This window comes from Daucus carota, chromosome 3 (genome assembly GCF_001625215.2).
Source record: "Daucus carota subsp. sativus chromosome 3, DH1 v3.0, whole genome shotgun sequence".
Lineage (NCBI taxonomy): Eukaryota > Viridiplantae > Streptophyta > Magnoliopsida > Apiales > Apiaceae > Daucus > Daucus carota.
In genome coordinates this window covers 58,152,521-58,177,713 of record NC_030383.2, presented here as the reverse complement: position 1 = coordinate 58,177,713, position 25,193 = coordinate 58,152,521, and the positions used below count along the sequence as shown (strand labels likewise).

The window sequence follows — 25,193 nt, the reverse complement described above, 5'->3', positions numbered from 1 at the left end:
TATGTGAGATCCGGATCCATGACACAGTCACGTCAGTAGTAGCATATGTTCAACGGAACAAAGTGCTGGACAACTTGATCCTAAAAAATTATCTTATTCTAAGTTTTCTATGTTCAGCGTCTTTTTTCCGTTGGACATATACTATTATCATTCTTATATTCTGGACCAATTGTCTTTTATGTGATAGATAAAGCAGTTAACACATTTTAATTCACCCTTCCGGAGATTTTGTGTTTTCTGGACATTTTAATATTTTATTCCTCTAAAAAGTTTTACTTGCATAAGTCTTCTGAAAGTGAGATTGTGTTATTTTGAACTTATTATCTTTATCCTAATTGGATGATTAGAAAGATAGGCTATTCCAATAGTCAAGAAAAAGGCACCATCTTAATTTCACATCATGTGAATAAAATGAGATTTACAGCTTTCTGGTTTATGTCAAGGCTCAAATGACTTGCATGAATACTGAGCTTTTCTACTTTACACCAGCATGAATACTGAGTTTGCCTAATTTGGACAGTACCAAGATAGTGAAACAGCCCGCAAGGGTTGGTTCAGCTGGTTAAAAGAGGGGACTTGTATCGCAGTGCGCACGGGTGCTGTCATTTCTTTTTGGTGAAGCAGAAGAACATTAGGGCCTTGTAGCAGATCAAGCTGTAATTTTGTAAATGTTTATAGGAAAATGTATGTCCAGAAGCGTCCATCGTCATTCTGTAACTAAGGTGCAGTATTCACAAAAATCTATACCTGTCAAATGGCAGAAACTTATAAACATTGCAAAGTAATATTTTAGTAAAGAATGTGATGCATTTGTTCAAGGCATGATGCATCTAGCCTAAATTCAAATGAGCAATCACCTCCTATAGGTTCAAATGAGTTTTAACCTATGCTGGAATCGGCTCAGGAGCATCAACTAAACGCTCCATTGTCTGAAGCTGATCATACGGAGCAATCTGCATCATTTTGATATGAATAGTTAGTTGCAATAGTATTTAGTCTGTAAACATAAAGTGCTAGGTGTTCAAAGCTTTGCACAAGATGTATTTAAATAGTTTTGTTGGGCATTGCTAGTCAAGATGAACCTGACTGAAACCGTCTGGCCATGTTATTGATACAGCATAGTTCCCCATTGGCCGAATTTCCTCAGGTTCAATGTCTTCTGGAACATCATTATACTGCAGTTTCTGCTCCCCAGTCCATTCATCCTATTCCAAGAAAATATTAATTTATAAGTATCCAACTCTATACAAATATTAAACGAAATAATATGCTCTTAAAGTTTGAACAACGGATTACTCCCTTTTCCAAAGGTAAAATAGTCTAATTTACAAGAGAAGTAAAATTCTGAAATGTTTAAGTTTTTTTTTTCCTATCAATTATCTTTGAACTTCCTTGGATTACAACTTATATCTGCCTTGTCAGATGCCAAGACAAAAAAGCTATGTCATGCATATGTTTAACCATTAACCTTAAACTAGATAACATGCAATCAAGAGAACCGTTAGCATGCCATACTTTTATCACCAATGATAACATGCAATTAAGAGATTAATGTACGCACCACACTCTGGGCAGATCTGTCGTTTCGTCTTACAGTAGCAGGATCTAGAAGGAACACTTCATTGGAATTGGGTAATTTCACCATGATTGCCCTGATAGTGGCATCGTATGTTACAGCTGTTGACACTGGGAACAAGAATATGATGAGTTGCATCAGGAAAACATCATAGCAGTGACAAAATGACAGAGTGAAATGGAAGCTAAATTATGGCAGCCTAAACTCCAGATTGCAGAACATATTTAGGAATTTAATTATTCCCGATTGCCTTGGCATTTTATACATGTTGCAATTTCAAAGGAACTTGAACAGTCTCAAGATTTTCCAAAACACTAGGCATTCAAGTAAGTGTAGTAGAAACGTATCATGCATTAGGCAATCAATATTAAATTGTCAAGCATAGATTAGCTCACCTTGTTGGCGGATCTTAGCACACTGTTGCACCACACAAACTCCTAGGTTTTGGAATGTATCTGCAACCTCCCCTTGCGGGTCAGATACTACTTCAGGAATCCCACTGTCCCCGGAAGCAGAAAGCTGAAAATGGTGTGTATTAAGTTTTTCATCCGAAGTATATATTAGCTACTAGATGGAAATGCATATAGAACATGGTATGGAGTTCAAAATATAGATATATGTCATTAAATTTTCTTCAAGGAAGTATTTGCTCCAGCGAAAAACACCAAAATAATTCTGGTTTTTGAGATTGCAGCATGACTAAAATAGAGGACAGTTAATTTTTACAATTATCACAAAGAAATGATCCTGGTCAGTACTTATAGATGTTATGGGCGAAAACAAAAGAACTAAATTTAAATCTCTGTCGCGCTTCTTTGCACCTTGTTTTTAAGGATGGTAACTTGCACACTATAGTAAACTAGAAATAAATAAATAATCAACTGGGCAAAAAGAGAACATGATAAACTAAATGGAAAGAAGGACGAAGAAGCCATCCGATTAAACTGAGAAAAATGATAATGCAACAGAGATTAAAGTAAGAAGATAGAACTCACAGTTGGTCTAATAGGTAGGTCAAAGAGATGTGGGATCCCAAATTGCTCGACAACCTACAAAGACAAAAGTATCAGAGTGGTCAAAGAAATTCCTATTTTGGGACTTTCTCTTAAGTTCCATGAATATACTTATAGTTTCAAAAATGGCAAATCAATTTAGAATTGATAAAAAGTTTTAGTCCACCTAACAAAAAGTGTGAAAAAGAATGTAAAGAGACAATGTAACACAATCATACCTGAGAGCCTGATCCTCTTCCAAATGGGTAAAAGCGTTTTCCATCAGCATCAAAATGGCACATGTTCTCAACTACTGCTATGCATGGGACCTGTAGATATAAGCATACGAAGAGTATTTAGTACAAGTGGCATGATACTTCTGTTGCATATACCTGATATTCTGCAAATTGTTCCTATCATATTGGATTTAGTAATTTAGTCTTTGTCACCGCAATTCAACTTCAAGAAAATGGTAGGTAAGATACATACGAACCTTTAGCTTAGAAAACATCCGAACTCCTTTAGCAACATCAATAAATGCTAGCTTCTGGGGAGTAGTAACAATAACAGCAGCGCTTAATGGAGCCACCTGAAAATTATATTTATTCCCCATTAGGATGAATATAACGAACCTCAGAATGTGCAAGGATTAAACAGGTAGCTTGTGAAAGCGGCTGCTTATTAATACTAATACATATTGCTTAAAAAAAAAATTTAAGTTTCTTAAGTGAAATTTTGTTGCAAATATAACCATGGACAATAAGGTGCAGAACCTGGCATAAGGTAAGCTGAATATCACCAGTTCCAGGAGGCATGTCGATGATAAGGTAGTCCAGCTCTCCCCTACAAATTGCAAATTTAGATCATAATATTTGAGTTAATAAGCATAATTATGTTACTTCAAGAAATTTCTTAATTTTCTCTCAATGTGTCGATAAGAAATGGCTGCTAAGAAAAGTTCACTTTTTGTACATTAAACAGAATTGAGTTGGGTAATCTTGAAGGAAAGTTATCAACAATAACTCCACAAAAGATGAAGTAAAAAATAATGTCAAATTAACACACAATAGTGTGCATCTTGCAAATACAGTTCAGAAAATATACATGAACAGAGGTTATGAATATCAAGGAAGAAAAAAGAGATTCCAGTGATTTTTTTATAAAGAGATGAAATATGTGGAGCACATTAATAAAATGTCACTCCAACTTTCTTTATTCTTAAAATACTGCCAACCTGTAATGAGAATAAAATATATGGATCAAACTTTCATTAATTCGCTTATGCAGCTTCATTATCTAGTTCTCTTGTTTTTTTGAAGCTATACTGAAATAATGTTATAATTTCTATTGGTTCGATTTAATATACACTTTCAGTACGTGTTAGAAGGCATGTATAGATATCCAAGGTAAATAAATAATTTAAAGGAGTATATATATTAATGTTAAAAAGGAATCTAATTCGACAGAAGCATGTCATACCATTCAGCAGTAGTTAGCAATTGGTTGATAACACCAGAAACCATTGGACCTCGCATTATTGCACGCCCTTTTCCAGCAAACCCGAAAGAAACTAACTTTACTCCCATGTATTCTGTTGGAATAATTGTTTGCGTCTCTGGGTCCTAAGGAAAAAGTCGAGTGATCATGTGTTTTATTGCAACAATTCAGTAATTGCAGGAACTATTTATTTAACTTCAAAGCTTACCATCTCAAGCAGCCGATTTTCAGGAGATACCATTGTTGGTAGGCTTGGCCCATAGACATCAGCATCGAATATACCAACTCTTGCACCCATACCAGCCAAAGTGTATGCTAGGTTCACAGCTACTGTTGATTTTCCCACGCCTCCCTACACACAAGTAAGATAAGTAACAGATGGATTACGAAATTAGAAGTTTAAAAATATTTTTTTAGATGCCAATGTGATGGATAAGTATCTCATCAGTAATCAATTATATAGTTAAAAGTTTGATAAATATTTCTTTAAGCAAGATAGTCCATTAACCTAAGATATCAATAAGACCGAATAAATATCTTCATTACCCTTTGTTGTGTAATTAGTTTTCCTACAAGATTCGGCTGATTTTAGGTGACTAGTGTGCACTCAGATCATCACTCTACAATATGTGCTTCTAGTGGCAAAACAAAACTTATTTAGTAGTCCAAAGAGAACTGAGGACTGTATTAGGTACTCATGCCTGCAGAAAGAGATTGCAGAAATTTTTTACCTTGCAACTTGAAACTGCCACTATGTTTGATATTTTTTGCAGTCCCATTGGAAGCTGATCAGCATAAACAGGTCTTGCTGGTTGGGCTGACATTGTAACTTCAACCTTTTTAACCCAGGGAAGTGCTGCAACCACCTCGTTAGCCTGCTGTTCGAACTACAAAGATGGAGAGGGAGAGAATTGGAAACTCACAACTTGTACATCATTTAAAGATTAAATTGAGCTATAACCTCACAAAAGGACATGTATAAGTTTTAAAATAAAAAACATTTATTGTTTTACTAATATAAGAATAAAACTCTGAAAATTTAATTGAATAATCGGCTATGTATAATTTGGCAAAAAGTAAATTTTTTAAAAATTCCTGGAATGATATTCACTACTGACAGGATTGTAGAATAATGGAATGATTAAAGGACACAAACCCCTTTTCTGTAGGTAACTTACTCAAACCATTAACTGAAAGACGAAATTTACACTAGAAACATAGATGCGCTCTTGATCAAACAATGGTATTGTGATTCATTTACCATGTCCTTGATTGGACATGCTGGTGTAGTGAGCTCTAACCGAAACGAAACCTGAGATAGAAATTTGAATGAGATTATAAAACTTTACATATAAGTCATGGAACTCATCACACCAATGTTCTAGAACACCTCTCCTGAAGCTTCGTCAACACAAAGGTCCTTCACAAATCCGCAGGAAACAATGTCAGTTTGAAAATCTGGATCAATTATCTGAGACAAGGCATTCAGTACATCCTTATCTGCTGTTTGAGTTGATGCTGCAGAAAGAAGCAACACATATGTGAGTATTCACAAACGAAGAAGTAGAATGAATATATATTTAAGAAACTTCTTTACTAGTAGCATAGAACAATATGACTTGGGAAAGACAAAGAGGACGAAGAAATGCTGTAAAGGATAATAAACAGTTTTGCAATTTGGCCATAGCAAAGAAAGAGGTTGGTAGTTTGAGCAGTGCCTGTTAATATCTATCATCCTGTTAAATTTAGAGCTTTATTATAGGAAAAAATTGAATGAAACAAAACATAAAATGGCTATCAAAAACAATTTACTGAATATGCTCATGTGCAAAACCTAAATTTAACTCTACAGGCAAATGTGAAAGGAAATGATTCGAGTTTCTACCTATTGCAGATATTCTTGAGAACGTAAACTGTTAGAAAAACATTAAAGATAAATGATCCAGTTGAGCACATCATCTAACATTTTATGCTTTAATTGGTTAGATGGAATAAATTTAGGTGTGACTGGAATGGAACTTGTAATTTTAATGTTGTGGACACATTGGCTGTGGAAGGAGCATGGTGCTGATTAACAAGTGTGAGGGAAGTACTTACCCTACGAGCCAATTTTAAGCTTGAGATAGACCTAATACCACCCAGACCATTTCTCCCTACGCTCAATTAAGACAAATTTAAACCAAAACTTCATCCCTCAAAATCTGGGGATAAATACCTCACTCCTGCTTGTACTCATTTTCTTTGCAAACCTGAAAAAATCTGAGCATGAAAAATTGCCCTTCTTTCAATCCCCTATTTCACATTTAACTTTATTCAATAGTTCACATTTCATTCTTCTAACTAATTGGATCATTAGAATTTTAGGAAGATACCCTTCCCCTTTCCGATAAAGAGGTCAAGGTTTCAATTTTGAGTGAACTCACATTTCAAATTGACCACAAAAATTAAACAAAGATCTACAAAAGCTGTTATTTCACGATTCTACATCCTAATATAATCATACCTCCACTACCACACATTAGTAAAGCATTAATTGCTCAACACAAACTACAATTCAAAAAATTAAGCTAATTACTCGGGTGATCATGCATTTCATAATAAAACACACAAATCGCAGATAATTAATCAAATCAAGAACTTAAAAAATATATGAAAACAGACTAACTGACAATCTTAAGTAAGCCTTAACTAACCACTAACTAACTACTCCCTCGGCCCCCCTGAATTGTATATATTGGGGGACGGGGACGCAACACTCACTTTTACTTAATGTTTGAGCAGTGAAAAAAAAAAACGTATAGAAATGAGTGAGACGGAGGGAGTAACTAATTAACTCAACTAACCTTGAACATCAGATGCAGCAGCACCAATCTTACCAGAAACTTCCCGCCAACACCTCGATAAACCCGAAGTCCTCACATGATGCTTATGCAACTTAACAGACTTGTTAACACTAAACGAGACACATGATTCACTTGCACTAGTTCCTGCAAGAACAAAAAAAGGTTCACTCCAAGTTATTACCACTTGCACATGAAAAACATAGTTAAACAGACAAGAATGGAGACAAGACCTTTAGTGTGATGTGATTTGCAGGCATGAAAAGAGAGATAGAGTGAAGTGGGTGCTTCAAGAACTCGCATCATCTTGTAAGAGAATGATGAGAGTGTTTATGCACCTCTCATATTTTGATAGAGTGCTCACCTTTTTTATGTTATTATTTTTGAATCTTGGCTGTAACGACGGCGTTTTGTTGCCTTTTGAGTCTGGGTAACGGTAATTGTTGGAAGAAATTTACTGCACCTAGGGGTGTAAACGAGCCGAGCCGAGTCGAACACTGCCAGGCTCGGCTCGAGCTCGACTGAAAAGTTCGGGGCTCGAGCTCGAGTTCGAGTTCGACCGAGCCTTTAATTTCAAGCTCGAAGCTCGGCTCGTAAATAGTTCGATAAGCTCGAGTTCCGCTCGAAAGCTCGAATCGAGTTACCAAATATTGACAAAAACTCGAAATATGATCGGTTCGACTCGAGTTCGATTTGAACAAATATATAAATTATAAATAAAATATTGAATATATTTGTAAAAATATATTTATAATAAAAAAATTAAAAAATAATAGAGGCTCGATAAGGCTCGCGAACCTTACGAACCGAGTAATTTGAAGCTCGAGCTCGGCTCGGTAAAACATTCGAATAGCTCGAGCTCGAGCTCGGCTCGATTATTACCGAATCAAATTCGAATATTTTCCGAGCCGAACTCGAGTAGCTCACGAATAGTTTGGTTTGTTTGCACCCCTAACTGCACCTGGAGGGTAAGTATTCGTTAAGACTGTACAATAAAATAATGATCGTATATTCTAAAATTTGGTTTATATATTTTAAAGGAAGGTATTGTTCCAGAGATTAGTGATAAATCATGAATTTTTTTTGACAGAGTGATAAATCATGATTAATCATTGTTCTCTGATTTATTGAACTAATTAAATATATGATTATTCAATTAATTATCTGATTAACCCTTATTTCGAATTTTTATTGACTAAATTTGATTCACACGCTTTTGACAACACGAGGACAAAACAATACAAGAAATTTGCAATTTTTTTCCTTATTTTCTTACTGAAAAAATCTTTAGGAAAATGCATATTTTTTCTTTTTTCTATTTAAAAAAACAATCTGGAGCATTTTGGACATGGCTAGTCATTATTATAAAAAAAAATAAGGACTTATTTCAGATTTTTTTTATATGTATGTAATTTGTTTAAATATAACACATCTAATAGATGTTTAATATTCTTTATATATGTACAAATAAGTCATATATTTCAGAAAGAAGTATATATTTATATTATTTTATAAAAAATAAAAGACTTATTAATAGGCCGAACGGGATCATTACAAGCAAAGCGAAATTGGACCACTGGAAAAATTTTAAACAATGTCAGCAAATAGTAGTAGTAGGCAGAATACCAACCATAGACAAGTATTCTAAAGCAATTATCTCACAGGAATCATCTTACAGAAAGCTAAGATCATAACTGAAACAACGAGAAATGTACCTGCAAACTTTTCCAGTCATAAAAATAAGTTACCTCGATACAAACTTTGGTCACAAATCAGCATACCAAAGCTTCTGGCCAAGGCAAATCTAAGCTCCATGTAAACATAGAATAATATGGTAAGATAGGCAAGAAAATTACCAAGAATGTTTTATCGATTTTTCCCATCGATGCAACTTCGTTTAATTAAAAATAAACCGAAATAATATTCCATCCCTAGGAAATGTACGATATAAAATGACAGGAGTAATAATGAAACTCCAAGTCTATAACAGAAAATAAAGGGTAACGAATTGCCTGTGCAAATAACAGGCAAACAGACCAACATGAGTTTATAAGAGAGGACGAATTGCCTGCAATAACAGGCAGACCAACCAACAGGCGTTTATAAGAGAGGATGGCAAAAGGATCAGATTTAAGTAGACCTCTCTTCATTCATTCTGAATTTAGTGCCACAGCTTACTGCAGAAACCATTTCTACGCTTCTTGCTGGACACGACATCTGAAAAGGAATCGAGCAACTGTCCTGCCAAGCTACTTGGATCATCAACAAGAGTTTGAACAAAGGTGTCCACAACTCTACGTTCCTGCTCACTTGACCTTAAACTATACCATGTCAGCAGTTTCAACCTGAACTCTGGTTTGATATGACCTTGACATTCTAGCCACCGTATTATTCGAACACAGTACTCAAAGTTCTCGCCCAAAGACCCTGATGCGGCGTGGAGCCCACAAGGCGATCCATTAACCAGAGTGCTATCACAATCATGTAACTCTTCATTTGCAGTAGCAGCCCTCTTCTTGTTCATTTTTCCTTTGGAGTCCACAGCAGAAACATCCCCATTGGGTCTGTGGCTCCAATTTTGTGAGTCTCCACTACCATGTGACTTCTCTACATCATTTCTCTGATTATCACGCGAGACCTCATCACCAACTGGCTCAACCCTTCCCAGAGCAATAACATTATCTTCATCCTTGGACTCAACCAGAGGGGTCAACTCTTCATTTAAATCAGGTACAGAAGCAACATTCAGATCAAGCTCACACGAGACACGTGGTAGTGGATCATGTACAGGTTGAGGGTTAGGCTCTTTAACTCCAGGGCAATTTTCTATTCTCTCACCAGAAAGCTCATTGAGGCAGCCCTGCTCCTGAGATGATGCAATCTGCAATACCTTCCCAAGATCACGGACCTGAAATCCTGAATTAGATTCCACCTCTGCTCCAGTCTTGTGCTTTGTGCCCACATTTGTATCTGCTACACCCTGCAAACTCTCTTTTATATTATTTACTCCAACAGAGCTGGGAGTCTTTCCGATAACCTCCACACTCTTGGTGAAGCACTTTGCCTCAGAGTGTCCCATGTCACCAGTTTCTGTGTATGATACTACTCGAAAGGAATACTCCGTGCAAGGAAGCAAATTTGAAATGCGAACCCTCTTTTGAGATTTTAAAATTCTACAAGTAGGTTCCTCTGAGTGTGACTCTTCTCTAGTCTTACAATACCAAAGTTTGTAGCCCTTGATGTCTTCTAAAGAAGAGGTAGGCAGCTCTATAAGCAAAACTACAATTGAAGTAGATTCTATTTCTTTAAACAGAACTTTGCAAGCTGCCGGTAGTGAACCCTCTGATGGACAATAGAAGGGATTAAAAAATTAGAAGGGCGGGGGAGGGGGGAGGCTTTTATTTATTTTTAGTCTTTTGTGATCAATCAAGGGATGTAATAAACAAAATTGATTGAAATAAGAAAGATATAGGCTAATAGCCTACCTCTACGACTAGGATCTGCCTTTGAAGCTGCAGCCAACCATTCATCTGCTTTCTCAATTGCAGTAGAGCAAAGGGCCTGTACATCACTAGCGACAGAAAGTCTGCTAACAATGTATCTTGCCATCTTAGTTGAAATACCCTTTGCTGGACCCAATTCAGTATCAAGTTTCACCTTAATGCTAGCTACAATTTCATGGAGTTCTTTGAACCTAGAAGTCCCATCTAAGAGCCTGTAGCTCATACTTATCCTGAAATAGAGGACGTCGACACGTCGTGCGTCCTTAGCGATAAGAAGTTGCTTCCTCCAACAACTGCCACAGTAAAAGCTGATTAGTATCTCACTCGCATGTAGACACAGTTTTGCGCAGCATTAATGTAACTAATACAACTGAAATATCAAAATACCATATCGTGACCAAAATTTTCTCCTGCAAAGAAGTTGCACATGAGAAGTTGCCTATGAAAGACGATTTACCTTTTCAAGACTGCTAGTGTTTGCAATAATTTATAATAAAAGATAAAAAATCATCAGGAGGCAAAGAAGAATATATTGCAACTCTAGTATAGAACACCAATATACAGTACAACTGTACAAGCACATTTGTACACAACTAAAAGAAGCAGCTTACCCTAGTATTCCCGAAATTTTTCCGCAAGATGCACAACAGTAGCTCCCATCTAGCTTCACCACTTGCCCGATATCAGCAACCCCCGCCTTTCGACTTTGGAGGGCACATTCAACGTGGCAAGATAAGCCACACGAGTCTCCTTCACCAGATTCAGACATGCATTCCAGCCAAAGACTTGGATCTTTATTGTCATCAAATGAATGACAGATAGAACATGAGCACCTCTTGCAGAATGCATCATCAGATAAAGTAGCTCGGCATGCAGGATTTTGACAGATCAATGAAGTTGGAATTAAAGCAGGACACTTCTCTGTAGCCTCAGGAAATCGAGAGGGATTTTTAGCCTTTCTGGATTGCTTCCTAGAAGCCTGACCATTTGGAGCAAATGATGGTTTTTTAACCTCCTGGTTCTTCCAATGTTTTTTACTTGCCTTAGGAACTTGGTCAGGCATTTTGCACACTGACAAAGCAGAGTTTTGCTTTTCCTTTTCTAAGAGATTAGGAAGAAGATCCTTTTCTTGACCCAAATTCAATGACTCTTGAAGAGGGTCTGGACTTCTTGAAGCATCATCTGAGAGTCCATTTTTCTCTGGAGTGCTTTGCACACTGGAAGAAATGCTTCGAACACCTGAAGCTAAGATAAGATTTGGAACATGTAAAAAGGGTGAGAAACTAGTAGGCATTGGCTCATTCATTCAAAAACATTATGTTCTTGCTTACATAGCAGTTTTATAAGCAACTACAGATGGCTCCTTTGTAAACTTTAATTGTAAAACTAAGAATCTAAGATCTGGCAAATAGCATGCAACTAGCTCTTTTTCATCCATTATCCTATAGTTCATCTCATCACATTTGTCCCCCAAAATCTTCTCTAATTCTATCTATATTATTTACAAATCATAGGCAGCAGAACAGGATAATGAAAAGGGTCAACCAAATGAGAAATAATAGGTTGATAACTATAACTGCTCAAGCTGAAATCAAAATCGAGAAACAAATCAGAAATCAAGGATGCACTAGCATATAAAAGGTAGGGTATCGATGTATGTTTACTAAACATGTTGTTCCTTAAAAGGGTGCCCGAGTTGAACTAATATCTATGTTAAATAATTTGGGAGCAGATACACAAAATCAAAGGTAATTAATCATATCTGACAAAAAAGAAAAGAAAAAGGTAATTAATCATAGAAATACTATTGCCAACTTTTGTTGCCTGCTTTGCTTGATCAAGTAGGATGCTATATAAAAATAGGGCTTTACCAGATATGCACAACAAACCATGTTAACAATCTGATCTGAAAGTTTGCCAAATTTCATAAACCAGATGCTGCATTTTATATACCTACGGGCTACCGAAATTTATGAACTGATCTCCTATAACTAAATTAAAAGAAGTGAAACTAGAAATACAGTCAATATTAGACAAATAATTTGTAAACGTAATCACATCAAGAATTTGCAAATATTGAGCAGATGTACACGAAGAGAGTAGTTAGAAAACAGAACAAGCTATATTTCCATTAGAAAAAGAAAAACTAATATTATCTTATCAAAGCGAAAGAGGAATAACAGCATTCTACATGATCAGATCTGTGTATTAGAAGACAAATCAACTCAAAATACAAAGAGATCTGTTTTTCAACCAGGAAAAATTAATAAACATATATTACCAACAAAATATGATAAAAAAGCCATACAATTGGAAACTTTTTCCACCATGAACGAGTCAAAGAGATCAATTCTCCCAGATGAATTTGGGCAAAAGAAAAGGAAGAGTACCCGGAGGAATCATCGCCTTTGTAGAAAGCACAGAAAATATCGGTAAGGGGAAAAATAAGCTGCGCTAGGTATTCTGAACTTCCTCTAGAACTTGGACTTTGTTTGGTTGAATTTATACTAGTGAGAAATAGTGGACTTGGGCATTCATAGAATTTTTTTCAATAATTAGAATTGCGTCATATTGGATTGCATCAAATTCTCTTCAAATTGGGCTAAAGGTTATGATGGATAATTCTAGAAATAGGCCCTAAAGTTTATGGATCCACATGTAAAAGCCTCAAACTCGGTCTTTTGGCAATAATCGACATTTGAGTAAATAAAACTCACAAGTTACCTTTCAAAACTAAATAATATTGCAAATTAATACAAAATAATAGAAAAATCTAAGAGCGACAACCTCTATTTTATATGGCACAATGATAAAAAGTTACTACACAAGTTTGTCTTTAAACTTGTCTACTTTCAAGGAGGGCGAAATAAGTTGCCATCTAAGCACTACTAAATACTGTAAAACGCTTAGTAACATCAAGGATAACAACCTGGCTAATACTAAGTTGCATTATAATGCAGGGTTTATATAGCCAGAATTAAGATTTTTCTGGAAGACCATAATATATTAGCACGAGTTCATCCAGATCAACCAGATGATTGTGGTAAATTATCAGTCCACACTTTCTCATGATTTCGTCAGTACCCACTAAATATCATTTTAATTATTCCATTTATTCTGCATGGACAGCATCACAACACCAAATATAATACATCTATTAGCCTTGAAGAAACCAAAGTACAAAACAAAAGCAAAAAAGATCTGAAAAAAAAAAAAAATCAGTTGTACTTGTGTAACTTAAACATGTGACAAAACCCCATGGAGAGTAATCAAAGTCGGAAACAATCCATCTCTAGGAACCCATGTATGTCCATATTACATTTCTAAACACTCATTGCCATATTTGATGGAAATCAATGTAATGATTCCAAACGACATGAATAAATTTATTAGCAGCAGCCTGGTCCTGCATACAGACCTAGTAAATTGGCTACACCAGTACCGACTAGCATTGCGTTTCTAAGTCAATACTCAATAAGCAAATACTAAACCAGTAATGCATTTGAAGTTGAAAGCAACTGAATATATCAGTAACACTGCTTAAGGAAAGTTTGTAACAACTGCTAGTACACGAAATATTAGTCTTTCGTTGTAGTAATCTGAAAACCTAATCATACAAAATGGTGTGTGCTTGCATTTATATGTAAAACATGCTGCGACATGGGCTCTATTGTATTGTTACTATTGCACAACTAAATTCAGCAAGTACAAGGCATAACAGAGGTCTTAAATATCAAAAGTCGTACCATGAATCAATGGTGTCATTTCTCACAACCATCACATTCCTCTTACTGCTATACAAACTTATCAGTTCATCTACTATAATGAGAATAAATAATGATTCTAAACCTTACATTATTATATTCGATATAAGGAACTAGATTACTCACTATTAACACCACAATTCACATATATCCACAACCTCTTTAAGCGGCATAGCCCCATACATTGTTATAGTACGGCCACAGAAATGACTAAAAATGCACTGAGGCTCATTCCTATGATCACAATGCAAAACTAATTCATCAATCGTCATATTTAGTGCAAACCGGACATACATATATACATTCAGCAACTACAGGGCATAACAGAGCTCCCAATTTGTTCCAAGGCAATGCCAAACTACATCAAAACATGCTTAGAAATTTGACCAAAATAAAATCGAATTATCACAACAATTATCCTCTTATTTCTCCAAAAAAAAGAACAAGTTCAGCATGGAGTTACCATTACCCGGAAAGAGATGAAATGCTCAATAAAGATACTAACTTCTCAATTTTTACGAAAAGGCTGCTTTAAATCCGGAACTCTTCACATACTCAAAAACACAAAATATTAAAATTTGTCATACAACTCGTACCACGAAACAACGATATCTACTTTGCGAAACATAAAAATCACGTTTCCCATATACGGAAACAATTCTCAAGAATAAATTCCTAATCTTACAGCAATTATATTCCATATACAAAACTAACATCAATTACTCCCAGCATCACACATATTTACAACATGTCCTAGCACCACACATTGTACTAATACAACTTTAGTATCAATTAAAACACATCAAGAATCAATTCTACGATCACAAGGCAACCCAATTCATCAAACAATTCACACATAAACATACACAAATTCTATAGAAAAAGCACAAGAAACACCAAGTGTCAACACAGATAATGCATACCAACACAATTCATAAAACAAAAATTGACAGATCTGGGCAGGCATACAATCACTTAACAAACCATAAAACAACACAACAACATACTATAAACACATGTACATGTCCCTCTGCAAACATAAACATGAACATACGAAAAGGAGTTAAGATAGAACCTGGGAGTAATGTGAAAGGGAACGAGTTCAAGTTAGGGTTACTATAAATAGCAATATCACAACATATGTATGTATATACCTAAGCATATGTTGTAATAAGGAGATGGGGTTGTCTGAAATCTGAAAGAGCTTGTGGGTTTTTGGTGGGTGTGAATTTGAGGTGAAAATAAGAGAGGAATGAGAGTCACGCGCTGGGGGAGCGCGTGGGGAGGACTTGGTTGATGGTGTGTATAAAGTACATGTAAATAAATCAGAGGGTGTTGTGTCTGGTGAAAGTGTTAAGTATTATGGTACGACAGACTTGTCTAGACTAGGGTAGGGTAGGGTGGCTGTTTGGATACGTTGTGTGTACCAACTCTCTGGCCCCTGTACTTACTTTTTCAGAAAGAAATAAAAAAAAGTTCGTTTTATCTGATTATTGTTAGTGTTTGATTAAAGAATTGTTTGTTTTTATTTGGTGGTGACACCATCATGCACTTATTTGTGTTGGTTCATGATGATGGCAGGGGACAGAAGATTATTCGAGAGATGGATTATATTTTCAAGTTATTTGTAGGTATGAGTTTAAGAAAATTTATTATTATGCACATGATTTTGGTGAATTCAGAGTGTGAAATTTATGGTACACGTTAAGTTTTGACGAGGACTTGGCTTTGATGTTTTGATTAGATACAAGAAAAGTCAGAGAAAGAGAGTAGAAGAGGCGTATTCAGCATGCAGCTGTGGAAAATTGGATACATGTTAATGTAGCATGAAATGGTTTAGAGAAATTGTCAAAAATTTGAGACTTAGAAGTTTGACCTACTTCCTCACGCACGTATGATAGCATACCTTCAGCGGGAAAAAATACTGGACAACTTAATTACCTAATTCTGGAATCTTTTACCCCCAATACGTTTTTTTCCATCAAACGTATGTTACTGTCATTCGTATGTTCGCAGTCGCTTATAAGAAAACAGGCTAGGTTAGACTTTTTTAAGCCGTAGAAGATACTTGACAGCTGCATCGCCATGATCTGAGAGTGCTGGTGAAGACATATCAGTATTTTGCCATTTTCACCTCTGCAATATCACTGATGACTTGCAGGGTTGCAGTAGGTGACTATGTCAAGTCATCTGGGTAACTTGTGCACTGTGGTTATGCCACAAAAGGAGGCCCAATTGGCTTTGATTATTTCAGCACACATTGTGATTAGAGACTCAGAGTCCAGATATGCAGGAGCAGACCAGCCCATATATCTAGCACCATCTTTATGCGTGACAGGCTGAGCCATGGATAAACCCTGAAGACAGACGAAACTAAAAGAAACTTCATGTGCATGGAAGTATATCACACACTGGGTCTGCACTCTGTCATCTAATCTAAACATATCTGTCACCTAACATGCAAAAACTTGCGTTGTTTTAGTTTAAGGTTAGCTTGTCAATAAATACATCTGCAAGACGATGAATTGGAGCATGGGTTCTGATTGTTGCACGTTAGATGGACTTACATCTAACAAGATGACTAGGTCTAGGGACGTAATCAGGCTGGAACTGACTTGCAGCCAGCTTGTCGGATCTATTCCTCCAAACAACACCCTCTTCCAGCTTGCTCATCTCCAGTCCCTCAACTTAAATTACAATGGTACATATGGAGTGTTACCTGAAGATATTTTTTACATACCCAACTCAAAACGGTTAAGTTTACGCTGTAACTCTAATCTCATTGTTATTTTACCGAAAGTTACTTGGAGGAGCAGACCAGCAGTGACATCCAGATTCTTACAAATTTTCAAATATTTGTATCTGGTGGAATACCTGATTCGATAGGCCATCTCAAGGCCTTAACTTTTTTGTCACTCACAGAATGCAATATTTTGGGACCAATATCAAAACCTATGGGCAACCTTACTCAACTTACTCGGTGGACCTCAGTTTTAATTTTAAGTCCTCATCTCCAAATACTTCGATAACTGTCTAACTGAAAAATCCCGGCACATTGCAGATCTGCACTATTTCTCAAAGAAAACAATTTGTATCTGTTAAACTATAGAAGATATCTATTAAATCTCGATGTAGACGAGTTTAAAATCATTTCAGGGATATGAAATCACCTTGGAAAATAAATTAAAGCCAACAATGTGCTAAATGGAACCATTCCAAAATCATTTTTCAGACTTGTGAACCTCACCTGGGTAGACTTTTCCTCAAACAAATGTAGTGGTGTTTTTTGTCGAAAGGTTTTCACATCTTAAAAATTAAAAAAAAAAAAAAAATTATCTGTCAAACAACCAGATTGTGGGGGAGATAACTCAGTGGAATATTTCATTGTCTAATCTATATCTTTCCCACAACTTTTTGGCTGGTGGCCTTGAGCATCTCCCCTGGAACAACCTACAGTATCTCGATCTCCAGTATAACATGCTGAATGGATCATTGTCAGCATCCATATGCAATAGTTGGATTTTGTTCTTGAACCTGTTGAATAAGATTATAAGAAGCATAATAATAATATCTTTCTTTGCGTGGTCTCATCTTATCTTTTGACAAATTTAAAATTTCATCAGTCATTTCCTGATTCGACATCATCTCCAAACGCCTGATCACTGGCTAATTAGATAACAATTTTACGATCCAGATCTGCAAATTTATTCCAGCAGACATAAAAATTTACGCTATGGCAACATATTTCAAGATTTTGAGTCCTGCAAGACTTCTTCATAACTTTCATACAAGTACAGAGTAGCAGCTGTGGAGTTCACTTTCAGTACTGCAGTAGAAAAACCCTGATTGCATATTCATTTTTTCCCGGTAGTGAACGCCAAGATTATCACTGGTTTACAAGAGCGTATAGTAATATAATCGACCAGGTTCAAAGCGTAAGAAAGCAAAATACTGTAACATGATGCTTGTATATGGAAATTATCTCCAGTGGAGGGGGACTATGAGTTAAGATCAGGAAATAATTAAACTAGCTATTGTCTTTTGTCTCTGTCTGTGCACATGTCTGATATGTCAGATATGACTTTTATAATGCTATCAATTTGTTTAATCACATTGGCATCCCCTCCTCTATGAACTTGGAACTAAACACCACAAACTGAGATTAAAGGAAGAACATTTGTGATTTGATGAGGAAATTAAAAAGCTTTTAAATTATATTAGTATAGAATTGGTCTGCAGAAGGCTCAGGGTACCATATGTGCTACGTCTGAAAACTATGATCGTTTTGACTAGCCGTGTCACAGCTTGTTTCGCTGACTACCTGGAGGGAGTTAACAGCTGTGTGTTACTTTTCATTTCACACGGCGTGCTGCTTATTTTAAGTGATTAAACGTGTCCTCATGATACATAAACATTCATGATCTTCTAAAATTATATATACCATGTGCTCCTTTAATTATTATGGTTATCTCATCTCTGCAATGTATACTACCAAATTTACTTTAAATACGTATAGAAAAGTTTGAACTCTTTCAAGAAAAACTTATAGAGGTCAACACACAAATCTCAGACTTCGCATAAGGTAACAAGAAGTGCAGAAACTAAAAAAGCAACAATGTGGAAATGCATAGGGCTTTTCACAATCATGATACTGCTACTGTTCTTGCAGGATCATGTTGTTATTTCATCACCTTCTGCAGCTACTACACACTTGAGTCCGAACAGGCAAAAGCTTGCGCTGTTTCAGTTTAGGCTTAGCATGTCAATAGATAAATCTCCCGCTATTTGTTCTGATGGGACCACATCTAAGGTGATGAACTGGAGCCTGAGCTCTGATTGCTGTACGTGGGGTGGAGTGACCTGTAACCAGACGACTGGAGACGTGGTTGGACTGGACCTCCGTTGCAGCCAGCTTATAGGAGCCATCTTTCCCAACAGTACCCTCTTCCAACTCTCTTTTCTCCAGTTCATTTATTTAGATCATAATAACTTATATGGATTATTACCTGAAGAGATTTTCCACCTGCCTAACTTGCAAGTATTAAGTGTCTTCTACACCAATCTCACTGTTAGTTTACCAAAAAATAAGTGGGGGAGTAGCAGTAGTCTCCAGGCGCTTTATCTTGAACAAATAACCTTATCTGGAGGAATACCTGATTCAATAGGTTACCTCAAGTCCTTGAATCTTTTGTCACTCCCAAATTGCAGCATCGATGGGGAAATTCCAAAAGCCATTGGGAACCTTACTCAACTCACTAAGTTGGACCTCAGTTTAAATAATCTTACTGGCCTAATTCCTGATTCATTAGCAAATCTTCAAAACCTTACAGTCCTTTACCTTAATAACAACAAATTATCTGGTCACTTCCCTTCCTGTGTTGCCAACCTTCAACTACTCGAGGAGTTAATTCTGTCTACTAATTTACTCAGCGGACCACTTCCCTCCAACCTAACTGCACTCTCCCTACCGAACCTAACTAATCTCCAAATATTTGAAAACTTGCTGAACGGGACAATACCATCCTGGTTGTTTGATCTTCCATCCCTTTTCTTTTTGTCTATCGACTTTAATAGCTTCACAGGTCAGCTAAATGAGTTCAATGCCTCCAGGTTGGTGCTACAAGTTTTTACTTGTAGCAATAATTTGATAAATGGATCCATTCCAGAATCTTTTTTTGACCTTGTGAACCTCACCATGCTAGACTTGTCTTCAAACAATTTCAGTGGTGTCTTGGATATTGAAATGTTTTCTCACCTTGAATTCCTTGATAGACTTATTCTTTCATACAATAGTCTATCAGTAAGAGTTACAAATTCAAGCATGCTCCCTCCTCAGATTCAAACTTTGGGTTTGTCGTCCTGCAAGATCAAGGAGTTCACACATTTCTTTGGAACTGCAGAGAACCTCAGATATCTAGATTTATCAAACAACCAAATTCATGGGGAAATTCCTCAAGGTATTGGGGAGGCTAAATTTTATAATCTAGATCTTTCTGAAAACTTCTTATCTGGTGGCATTGAGAATCTTCCGTGGGCTTTCCTTGATTATCTAAATCTCCAGTCTAATATGCTTAATGGATCATTGCCTGCTTCCATCTGCAATTCGAGTTCTCTTGATGTTCTCAATTTGTCCCATAACAATTTGAGTGGTGTGCTTCCCACTTGTCCTTCCAGTTTAGACTACAGTCTTTCGGTGTTAGATGTAAGGGTTAACAGTATCAGAGGAAGTATTCCATCAGCTTTATCAAATTTTCGTAAGCTAAGAAGTTTAAATTTGTACAGGAATAAACTGGAAGGAAGAATACCTCCTTCTTTTGCAGAACTCGAATACCTAGAAGTTCTTGATCTTGGAAGTAATCAAATAAGCGATACCTTCCCACAATGGCTAGAAGCTCTTCAAAATCTCCAAGTTCTTAGTTTGAAATCAAATAAATTGCATGGTAGCATAAACAATGTGTCCAAGGTAGAACATCCATTTCCTAGCTTGAGAATCATTGACCTCTCCAACAATGAGTTTTCAGGTCCTCTGCCAGCAAAATATATTAAGAACTTCAAGGGTATGATGAATCGCGAAGTCAATACATTGGAAAAGAGATATATGGGAGATTCATACTACAGTGATACAGTTACCATGGTGATAAAAGGGGTACCAACTGAGTTTGTCAGGATTTTAACTGCATTCACAACAATTGATCTTTCGGAAAACAACTTTGAAGGAGAAATGCCTGAATTTATTGGAAATCTGAAGTCACTCCGAGACCTCAATTTATCTCACAATCATCTCTCTGGCCATGTACCATCCTTGATTGGAAAATTGTCGGTGCTAGAGTCATTAGACCTCTCCTTCAATCAACTTGTAGGAATTATTCCTCCAGAGCTTACATGTATATATACTCTTTCAAAGCTAAACCTCTCCTATAATTACCTTAGCGGTCATATTCCAGAAGGCGCTCAATTCCAAACATTTGATGAAGATAGCTATGGTGGAAACTTGGCTCTCTGTGGACGTCCATTGTCCAAAAGGTGCAATATTAAAGAGATTTCTGAGACTCAAGAAGACGCAGACGAGGATGATGATTACTTTTTTAGTGGTTTTACTTGGGAAGCTGTGACGATGGGATATGGTAGTGGCGTGGTGGTTGGATTCCTCATAGGATATGTGATTCTCAGAACTCGAGAACTAAAATGGTTAACAAGAATTACTGCTAAAAAATGGGGTCGCAAGGTCAGAAGTCTGGAGATTAGAAGATTTGCATAGAGATTAGGCTATATGAGTCGTTAACTTTTGTTGTCATTCCAAACTTGTAATGTAAATTCTCTGGTATTGGCTTTTAACTTCTAAGTTGTTTTACAGCAGTTTGATTCTGTTCTTGAATATACTCAATAAGAAGTTGCATACAAATATATTTGCCTTTCTTCTGTTACATTTTATTATTGGCAATTTAACATTTCATCGCACTTTCTTTAACTATTTAATAAATCCTGATAGTACCTTCCCAAGATGGCTAGCAGTCACCGGCCTCCCCCAGTTTATCTTCGTTCGTATAAGTAACTTGTTGCACGAACATAGAAACATTTTTGATATTGTAAGGTAATATCCGAAGAGACTTACCAAAAAAAGCTCAGAGTCAAAAACATAAGGGGGCAGGCCTACAGAGATTAAATAATAAACTTTGTACACACACACATCAATACTTGAAGGGCCAACATATTTTTTAAGGATCGCTCTCCTTGAGCCGATAATAGAAGGTTTAATTTATATGTAATATGTGTCTCATGGTCTGTTTACCGGTTATAATACTTAGCAATACCTTACCTTTCACAAATCCATGAATGAAGGAGGGGGTGCACTGTGCAAAGTATCAGCACTTAACACTGAGATTAAAGAAATGTTGCTTTTCACAGCCAATATGCTTTCTTATAAAATGACTGTTGTGAATGAACGCGAGATTTGTAGTGTTGAAATGGAAACTATGTCTAAAATTCTTTTGACTTGCTGTTTGCAGCTTCTTTTCTTGACTACTTTTTATGTTGCTTAAGGGAGGGCTGGAATGCAGTATGCCACTTTTATGCAATTAAACGTACCAGTGGAATTTATATTATAGAGATGCAGACTTGACTTAAAGATAACCAGTGGGATAGTAAAGCACTCGTTTTACTAAAATAAGATGCCACATGCTTCACCAACTATTCCATTCTATCCTATCATTGAGGCTGCCTGCTACTAAATTTGTTTTAAATACCGAGGTTTGAAATCTCTAATGAAAGATTAACACAGTAAACTCAAACGTTAAACCTTCAATTTTGTACACAGAGTCAGAAAGCTGCAATGTGGAGTCTGGGGCAATATACAATCATAAGTACATTGGTGCTGCTCTTGCAGCCTTATGTTGCTGTGTCATCACCTTCTGGAGCTACTACGCATTTGAGTCCTAACATGCAAAAACTTGCACTGTTTCAAATCAAGCAAAGCTTGTCAATAAATGCTTGTGATCATGTAATTTGTGTGGAAGAAAGACTTCCTTCGTATCCAAAGACAATGGATTGGAGCATGAATTCTGATTGCTGCAAGTGGAATGGAGTGACTTGTAACCAGACGACAGGCGACGTGATTGGACTGGACCTAAGTTGCAGCTGCCTTGAAGGATCCATACCTTCCAACAGCACCCTCTTCCAACTTTCTTATCTCCAGACCCTCAACTTTCGTGCCAATGATTTAAATGGAATATTACCCGAAAGAATTTTCCACCTACCCAACTTGAAACAATTAAATGCAGATGGCAACTTCAATCTGACTACTATTTTACCCAAAATAAATTGGGGCAGTCGTAGCAGTCTCCAGATGCTTTCCCTTCAAGAAACAACCATATCTGGGGGAATACCACATTCAGTAGGTTACCTCAAATCTGTAACCATCTTCTCACTTTCGAGTTGCAAAATCACTGGGCTGATCCCTAAATTCATTGGGAACCTTGCTCAACTTACTGAATTGAATTTGAACTACAATAATTTCAGTGGCCCAATTCCTGATTCATTTGCAAATCTTCAAAACCTAAAATACCTTTCTCTCAGAGATAACAAGATAAGTGGTCAGTTCCCCACTTGGGTTGCCAGCCTTACACAGCTCAAGTTCTTAGATCTGTCTGGTAATTTTTTAAGCAGACCCCTGCCCTCCAACCTAACTGCTAGGTGCCTTCCAAAACTAATGCTCCTCAACCTGTCGTATAACTTGTTCAACGGGACAATTCCATCTTGGTTGTTTGATCTTCCATCTATAACTCGCTTGTTTGTGGATCATAATGGCTTCACAGGTCAGCTAAATGAATTCAAGTCCTCTACCCTGCTAACTTTTAATTGTGCCAACAATTTACTAAGTGGCACCATTCCACAATCACTTTCTAAACTTGCCAGCCTGATTTCTTTTGATATTTCCTACAACAATTTCAGTGGTGTCGTAAAGATCACCACACTCAATCCGAATATAGTAGATTTGGGTTTGGCATCTTGCAAGATCATGAAGATCCCACATTACATTAGATCCTTAGAAAAGCTTCGATACCTAGATCTGTCAAACAACCAAATAGGTGGTGAAATACCTCAGTGGATTTGGAAGGGCTCTTTAAACCAACTAAATCTTTCTTACAACTACTTCAATGGTGGTCTTCAGCATCTACCCGAGAACAGACTGATATTTCTCAATCTCCAGCATAATAAACTCAAAGGATCATTGCCAGCCTCCATCTGTAACTCGAGCTCTCTTGAAGTTCTCAATTTGTCAAATAACAATTTAAGCGGAGTACTTCCTGTGTGTCCAAGAAGTTTAAACTACAGTCTTGCTGTCTTAGATTTGCGGATGAATAGAATAAGGGGCAGTCTTCCATCATCTTTATCAAATTTCCGTGAGCTCAAAAGTTTGAATCTATACGGAAATGAAGTGGAAGGAACAATTCCTCTCTCTTTTGCAAAATTTGATAACCTAGAAGTTCTAGATCTTGGAAGTAATCACCTAAAGGACACGTTCCCCCAGTGGCTAGAAGCTCTTCCAAATCTCCAAGTTCTTATCCTGAAATCAAACAAATTCCATAGTACCATAAACAGTCTCTCTAAGATACAGCACCCATTCCCTAGCCTGAGAATCATTGACCTCTCAAACAATGAGTTTTCAGGTCCTCTGCCAGCAAAATATATTGAAAATTTCAAGGGTATGATGAATGGTGATGCCAATAAAATCGAAAGTATTTATATGGGGAATTCTTATTATAGAGATACAGTGAAAATGGTCATCAAAGGAGTAGAGCTTGAATTTGTCAGGATTCTAACTGTGTTCACAACCATTAATCTATCGGGAAACAGCTTTGAAGGAGATATACCAGAATCTATTGGAAATTTGAAATCACTCCGACATCTCAATTTATCTCACAATCATCTCTCGGGCCATATATCATCCTTAATTGGAGAATTGTTCATGCTAGAGTCATTAGACCTCTCCTTTAACCGACTTGTAGGAGTTATTCCTCAAGAACTTGCAGGTATATATACTCTTTCACGTCTAAATCTCTCCCATAATGATCTTAACGGTCATATTCCAGTTGGAACTCAGTTCCAAACATTTGAAAATGATAGCTATGTTGGGAACTTGGCACTATGTGGACCTCCATTGTCCAAAAAGTGCAAAAGAGAGTTTATTGAGATGCAAGATGAAGAAGATGAGGATGCTGATTACTTTTTTAGTGGTTTTACGTGGGAAGCTGTGGTTATTGGATATGGCAGTGGAGTGGTGGTGGGATTTGCTGTCGGATACATCATGTTCAGGACACGAGATCCTAAATGGATAACAGGAATCATTATCAAAAAAATTGGCCTCAAGGTCAGAAGGTCTGAGATTCGAAGATTCTTCTGAAGATTAGGCTATTTGTGACTTTGATACACTTTTATTATTGCTGGTATGGAATCCTCTGGTTTTGGATTTTAGTTGTGTTTTTTACAATATCTGCATATTTTTTTTAACCTATTGAGCAAGT

General features: G+C 36.6%; 4 protein-coding genes across 7 annotated transcripts; 2 read left to right on the top strand and 2 right to left on the bottom strand.

The window, feature by feature from the left end:
* Nucleotides 1–365: 365 nt before the first annotated feature.
* LOC108215386 (fe-S cluster assembly factor HCF101, chloroplastic) lies at nucleotides 366–7,278 on the bottom strand. Its single transcript, XM_017387885.2, has 16 exons — nucleotides 7,139–7,278; nucleotides 6,909–7,052; nucleotides 5,456–5,583; nucleotides 5,327–5,377; nucleotides 4,797–4,952; nucleotides 4,274–4,417; nucleotides 4,048–4,190; nucleotides 3,342–3,411; nucleotides 3,062–3,157; nucleotides 2,808–2,897; nucleotides 2,572–2,625; nucleotides 1,972–2,095; nucleotides 1,562–1,686; nucleotides 1,083–1,205; nucleotides 858–953; nucleotides 366–747 (listed from the first exon to the last, which is right to left on the bottom strand). The coding sequence occupies exons 1-15, from the start codon at nucleotides 7,209–7,211 to the stop codon at nucleotides 885–887; spliced, it is 1,590 nt and encodes a 529-aa protein (XP_017243374.2). The 5' UTR covers nucleotides 7,212–7,278; the 3' UTR covers nucleotides 366–747; nucleotides 858–884.
* A 1,479-nt stretch (nucleotides 7,279–8,757) lies between these two features.
* LOC108214817 (VIN3-like protein 1) lies at nucleotides 8,758–15,478 on the bottom strand. 4 transcript variants are annotated; one of them, XM_017387021.2, is made up of 4 exons: nucleotides 15,248–15,478; nucleotides 11,020–11,653; nucleotides 10,391–10,701; nucleotides 8,758–10,247 (listed from the first exon to the last, which is right to left on the bottom strand). In XM_017387021.2, the coding sequence occupies exons 2-4, from the start codon at nucleotides 11,469–11,471 to the stop codon at nucleotides 9,067–9,069; spliced, it is 1,944 nt and encodes a 647-aa protein (XP_017242510.1). In that variant the 5' UTR covers nucleotides 11,472–11,653; nucleotides 15,248–15,478; the 3' UTR covers nucleotides 8,758–9,066. The 4 variants fall into 4 exon arrangements, with proteins under 4 accessions (XP_017242510.1, XP_017242512.1, XP_017242511.1 ...); XM_017387023.2 differs by having other exon boundaries at nucleotides 15,327–15,460; XM_017387022.2 differs by having other exon boundaries at nucleotides 11,020–11,647; nucleotides 15,248–15,386.
* Nucleotides 15,479–18,668: 3,190 nt separating this feature from the next.
* On the top strand, nucleotides 18,669–21,590 carry LOC108212775 (receptor-like protein 35). The gene has a single exon (XM_017384488.2). It carries the CDS (start codon nucleotides 18,788–18,790, stop codon nucleotides 21,428–21,430), a length of 2,643 nt encoding a protein of 880 aa, XP_017239977.1. The 5' UTR covers nucleotides 18,669–18,787; the 3' UTR covers nucleotides 21,431–21,590.
* Nucleotides 21,591–22,501: 911 nt separating this feature from the next.
* On the top strand, nucleotides 22,502–25,072 carry LOC108213580 (receptor-like protein 35). The gene has a single exon (XM_017385381.2). It carries the CDS (start codon nucleotides 22,502–22,504, stop codon nucleotides 25,070–25,072), a length of 2,571 nt encoding a protein of 856 aa, XP_017240870.1.
* Nucleotides 25,073–25,193: the final 121 nt, after the last annotated feature.